The sequence below is a fragment of the Papaver somniferum genome, unplaced genomic scaffold, assembly GCF_003573695.1.
Source record: "Papaver somniferum cultivar HN1 unplaced genomic scaffold, ASM357369v1 unplaced-scaffold_13144, whole genome shotgun sequence".
In the NCBI taxonomy this organism is placed as follows: Eukaryota; Viridiplantae; Streptophyta; class Magnoliopsida; order Ranunculales; family Papaveraceae; genus Papaver; species Papaver somniferum.
This window is the reverse complement of record NW_020622320.1, coordinates 1,226-7,225: the sequence shown is the minus strand read 5'-3', so window position 1 is coordinate 7,225 and position 6,000 is coordinate 1,226. Positions and strand designations below refer to the sequence as shown.

Sequence of the window (6,000 nt, the reverse complement as noted above, 5' to 3'; positions counted from 1 at the left end):
TTTCTAACCTCACTTTATTGGCAGGGGAATGGATATTTACACCCAATGAACAGAAAATAGCCTTGAAATTTTGAAACGAACAAACTTGTTGGGATGAATGCTATCCAGGATCATCACGTCGTGTACAGGAATAAGTAGTTAGCTTTATATACCCTAAGAGTCTAAAAACATATATAGACACTTCATTTGAGAAGCAAGTCACTGTAAAAGTGGTGAACCAAGCATTTCCACTGTGATTCAAATAATGCAGAATTTGAAAAATGTGGCAGAACTCATAGGGGCTCATCACGTCATCACTCAACAGGAACAACTATCATTGAGTAACAAATTCGAGATGTATTAAGTGACATACCCAGAAATCTTTTTAAGGTTTCAATCGTGTGCGAGATTGCAATAATTTACCTTGATTTTAAATAAGCGGCACTGCGGCTGTATTCGAGCACCCTGCAACTTTTGCTTCGGATATTTGCAAATGCAGCAAGTCATACTGTCATAGCATGCACCGATTAAGCAGGGTTTTTGAGGAATCTAAGGCTCTTTATTCACTTTTGAGAGATCAAGCTGTGGCTCATGTTAGTGAACAAAGTCACAGAGTTATGTAATAGGGGTTTTATTTCATTATTATTCTTCATATGAAATTGAAAATACATACAACATTTATGGAATTATGACATAAGTTTATAGCTATATATATAAGTCATGCAAACAGACCAAGACTAGACTAGACTAGACAAGAGCGACTCTTGACCAACACAGCAACAGACATGCATACATGTTAGATTGCTCTTAACAAACCATTACCTACTTTCTGCTTATTTATTTTCTTCTTATTATACCTCTCCACTTCTTATTTAGTTACAAACATACTTTTCTACTGATATATATATATGGATAGACCAACTCTTAACTCTATATAGCTAGAGAACCTAACTGATCAGTAACTTTACATATATATAGCCAGACCATATTTTGGATAGGATGATGCATGTTGATGATAATGGTAATGAGATTATGGTAATGGTGATGTTATCCTTATTCTATTTTCTTCTTCAACTTTGGATAAGTACGTATCGCACAAACATTTACTGTGGGATTGGATTGGGCGAATCAGGATCCATGTTATTGACTTCTTCCTTGGGGCTAATGTAGATCTTTTGAACTACTCGTCGAAATTCCCTGCATTCATAATGAAACAGAATTAGACAACAACTTAAATGATTTATATGTACCAACTACTTCGAGCACAATTCATTTAGTTAATGGGTTTTGATGCTTAACGGCAAGGGAAATCGCCTAGAAACATGATATCCAAATTGTACTTCTTAACATAAAGAATATCAGTTAAACTAAACAAGACATAAATACTTGTAAATTAGTCTATAATGATCACCTTATAAAATTTGGTGGGGGTATTGGAACAGCTCTGGCATGGCTTTTCGACACCACTTCCAGATCCACTAGAATATGAAGGATTCGTGATCTTAGATGAGTCGGAAATTTGATCAGAAATCCACCATGCCGAAATGTGGAACATGACAATTGTCATGAAAGAATTGTGGGAAACTCATTTCTGAAGCTGGAGTTGTTCCCATTGGAATCTTTACTAAATCAACACCAAAAAGCATGCAGGGGCTACTGTCTCTTTGCTGATGCATTGGTACTTCATCGTGTGCATGGCCCATCATTCCTGGGAAACCAGAACTTGGGAAACTGAATTGAGGAACTGACCGGTTCTCACTAAATCCAGAATTGCTACTGTCATTACATGTTGAAAATAGGGGTGGATGAAAGTTGCTACCGAATCGTGACACATCTTGATATGCACAATTAATTGGTAAATTATTTCCAGGATCCATATAAAAAGGATCATTTCTTTGAAACGGGAACGGGTTCTGACCCCAGTTATAGTTCCTTGGAGGTATCAAATTTGGGTTTGATGGAATTTGTCCATTTTCTTGACCATGAAAGACCCCTGAAGACTGCCCTGGCAGTGGTGGTGCATGCTCAGTCGAACCTAAGGATAGTCCTAATGAAGGAGCTAAATTTAGATGATTCATACGCGGTTCAGTAAAAGTAGTAAGTAAGAATCCATTTTGGTTAAATCTTCTAAACTTATCAGTAAACATTACTAACCATCATTGCACAGTGTAGATGATTCATCTGGTGATGCTTGACTGGTTCTAAGTCTCTTTGTTCGGGATTGAACCTGTTGCATGTTAGTCGCAGCTGAAAGTGGTTCAATCATCCATGGAGAAATCCGAAGTGGACGTGGCACGGAGGAAGATGGTTCATCCCAATGAGCCTATGAATGTATTGCATGAGTAAAATTAAGTCAAAATATATATACAAGCTTGTTGTTCATTTCAATTACAATTGGAGAAGATCAAGAGTAACTTACGACGAGACATTTCCATTGCGAGCAGGGCCAGTGAACAGGATCATCCTCTTCGATACCAACTAAGGTGCCTGAAGGTCTGGTTTACGGAAACATGCATGTAGACATGATGATTTGACCATGAAATCAAACGAGATTAAAAAAAAAATAATAATAATAATTAGTACACTAAGTTAGGTCACCTTTCTTCTGGAGCTTCTTCCCTGTCAATCCTCATTTTAAATCTAGTCCCAACTGCAAAACTGCTTCTTACGCTATTCATGTATTGCTTATATGGGATCAAGAACTCTGATGGGCTTGTCCTGAGAAATCGAAAACAATTGTTTAAGAATGCCAAACACAACTGTTTCCGGTACAAAATAAACATATTTATAATTACCTATACTAGGACGAATCTGATTAAAAAAAAATTACCTTGGACGATAGTAAACACTGAACATGGATCCAGTTGAAAGTGCATGCGAAGCAGTTGCGAGTATGCCAAGCTGCATGGTGTGACTGCTTATGACTGATGTTGATGGATAACTTTGCATCTTACTTGAAGCACGGCGAAACCCAACGCGAAGCTCCCCATCTTCTGCCCTGAAATTACAAACATATATCTACGGTGACTCTCGATAATGCAGCAGTACTGACTTCTAATCAAATAAATAAACCAATGACCCCCAGCAAGACAAAGCAATTGACCACAAAAGAATGGTACTCTCAAGAAAGCATAAATATGAGACAAGTTGAGGAAAACCTTATGAAAATAAAGGTATCACCAGCAACAAGTTTCTTTGAGTTCACAAATGTACTCCAACCACTTGTAAGCAAGTGCCTCTTGGGTTGACCTAGATTTATGTTAGAGAAGAATACATGCATTTAGAAGATCAATGAGGCAGAAAATGAAATTACAAAATGTTAAAAGAAAAGAAGCAATCAAGTAAATGACCGTCAATTCATCATATGATGATATTTACCACGATAAATATGGCGGAAGCGCCATTCTACCCCATGCAAATCTTTTGCCACCAACTCTTGACATGGTGGTTGCTGGCTCATGTCCTACAACAACAACAAACAACAACCAAATTAAGTCTAAAAGCCTTCAAAATGGGGATTCAAAATAAAAATTATAAACCAGAGGAAACAAAATGAAGTTATAAAAATACTTCTATGATCATCTTAGAACAGCAAGATGATTCGTCTCCTAGATTAGCTAATTGATCTGGGCTTGATAAAATTCAACGAAATCCGTCAACTATATAAATACAGTGATGTTGAGGACGTGCATGAATAACACTTGCGTTTTGGATGCTGGACAAGAGGAGCATTCTTTCTTCAAGTTTCAGACACATCATTACCCACATGTCACATGAAATGCATTCTTCCCAGCATCAAAAGATTCCTCTCCTTCCAGACTCAAATGTTTCGTGGTAAATTTGCTTTAGAACCAACTAAAACCGAAAAACTTTACTTTTCCTGATTAAACCCAGAAAGAAAGTGAAACGGATATACCCACGGAAAGTCGAAGATCATTAATTATTCTTAATTTTCAGTTGGACTCCATATATAAACTTCAGCGCGTGGTTTATCTAATAGTGAGTTGAAACTAAAACATACCAAAGGTGGAAGACATTCATTAGCATGTCGTCTAAGAACCGAAAATCCTCCATGAGTACTTGTATCAGATGGAGTAAGTATCTTGCAAAAGGAGTAAACTTTAGTGTTCTTAGGAGGAAAAAGAAGTTTCTCTTTGTTTATTCCAGGTTCATCTTGCTGCGAGAAAAGTCATCAGTTATTTTAGTTAGCTATATTTTTGAAAACCCAAAACAATTAAATGCCATATTATACTCCATCCGCCCTAATTAAATGACCTAGTTAAAATTTATTAGTAAATTTAAAATTGATTTATCTCTCAAACTATACAACGGATTTTCGTAAATTTTGTATCGTTGGAAAACATTTTAAAACACATACCTAATGAATATAAATATGACTATCAAATTTTACATATTTTTTATAACAATATTAATTTATTACTCCATTTATTTATGGTATATGTCATCTAATTAGGGACGGAGGTAATATAACAAAACCTTCGAGTCCGGAACTAGTGTCACTTGAGCAAACACTTCATCTGATTCCATTTCAGCCTACAAATTTAAACCGAAGACAGAATCAGTCAAATAAAATTTAATCAAACTTAAATTAATGCAGCAACAAATCTATAACACATTCAGCACCAAAGTCGGAAATGAACAGTTTTTTATGGGTGAGTGAGAGAGAGAGAGATTGAATAACAATATCTATACCTTAAGTTGTACATATATAACTCTGCAGAGAATCTTTGATGGTAGATCATAAACAGGCATTTGAGAACTGGTTCGTTGATTTGTATATGCTTCGACCTACACCAATAAAAAGCCAAGCAAATGAAACAAAATAAAGGAGATATAATTACAGAGAAATTCACAAGTGTTGCGGTAATATTCTTTAAATGTTGTATAAAAAAGGAAATACAAACTGAAGAAAACACCCTGTATGCAACAGTACTAGAGACAACCTGAATGAAACGAACCTGTTCTAAGTGACCTTGTGGGAAATAAAAAACTTTCTCTCCTATACGTGGAATTTTAACGGAGGGTCCAGCACATGCATTCCATAATGCGCCATATATTCCATCTCTTTCGTCTGTTAACCCGAAAACACAATTCGGTTGTTAATGGGGTTTCAGCTAAAAAGAAATCTAGAAAACAAAACTCTGATCCAAGTTTGAATATTTTGAATTGTTGAAAATTTACACCGAAAATGAAAAATAACTAGGATCAAAAGTGAAAACCAGCTGAAGTGCATAGGTAACAAATACCCAGAAAAAAACATTTTATTGGCCAAATTAATAATTTAATGTCCAACCCAAGAAGGAACATAGTATTACAATAAAGGAGTACAGAATCACCTTCAATCTTCAAAGTTGAAAACAGGCGCAAAAAAAGAAAAGCCAAAATAAAGGAAAAACACAACATGAGCGAAAACATATACATGTAGAATGCTTGGGAAAGAGAGAGTGAGAGGGAGAGAGAGAGGTAGCTTATGCATGCACCTCTGGATTTGCAGAGTAAGACTTGTTCTAAGGAAGTAGGGTCTTTGATGATATCAGGACATATACCCTCTAAATTCAATCCTTCTGCTCCCACACAGCCCATCATCTTTGACAATAAACCTCTGCCTCTCTCTAATTATACATGCACAAACTCAAATACACAGCAATTAGTGGAGCAACTTTGATAAACAATGAAGTAAAACTTAGTAAACTCTCAAACAACGACAGTAACAGTTTTAGCTAGAGATATATATATATATATATCAAACTTAAGGCATTACTCATACTCCTGTAGCAAGACTCTCTATGGTTTCTTCTCATCCATTAAACTTCTCTTTATATAATAATTAGGAGACCATCACGCCTCCTCTCTCCTCAACGCCTTTTTGCTTTTCAGGAACACCTGCTCTCGTTTGCTGCCTCTTCCCAGCTGCACACTCCTTAATTTTTACCCCGTGTCTATTTTTCAGTTTGTGCATGCACTATTTTAATACTAACATACCAATTTTGACTCTGATTT

General features: G+C 36.0%; 1 protein-coding gene across 1 annotated transcript; it reads right to left on the bottom strand.

Annotated features, from left to right (window-relative positions):
• Positions 1-2,128: 2,128 nt before the first annotated feature.
• Positions 2,129-5,586, bottom strand: LOC113332592 (auxin response factor 2-like). Its single transcript, XM_026579121.1, has 11 exons — positions 5,481-5,586; positions 4,959-5,071; positions 4,693-4,788; positions 4,477-4,533; positions 4,001-4,156; positions 3,358-3,442; positions 3,138-3,228; positions 2,810-2,977; positions 2,578-2,697; positions 2,399-2,474; positions 2,129-2,302 (listed from the first exon to the last, which is right to left on the bottom strand). Exons 1-11 carry the CDS (start codon positions 5,584-5,586, stop codon positions 2,129-2,131), a joined length of 1,242 nt encoding a protein of 413 aa, XP_026434906.1.
• Positions 5,587-6,000: the final 414 nt, after the last annotated feature.

What these genes read in the sequence shown, in the direction of transcription:
- LOC113332592 (XM_026579121.1), bottom strand. Translation starts at nt 5,586, where the DNA reads ATGATGGGCTGTGTGGGAGCAGAAGGATTGAATTTAGAGGGTATATGT. An exon ending in CACAAGGTCACTTAGAACAG is followed by an intron (nt 4,789 to 4,958) that starts GTTCGTTTCATT and finishes TTATTGGTGTAG; the next exon opens with GTCGAAGCATATACAAATCA. An exon ending in GAAGAAGCTCCAGAAGAAAG is followed by an intron (nt 2,475 to 2,577) that starts GTGACCTAACTT and finishes TCCGTAAACCAG; the next exon opens with ACCTTCAGGCACCTTAGTTG.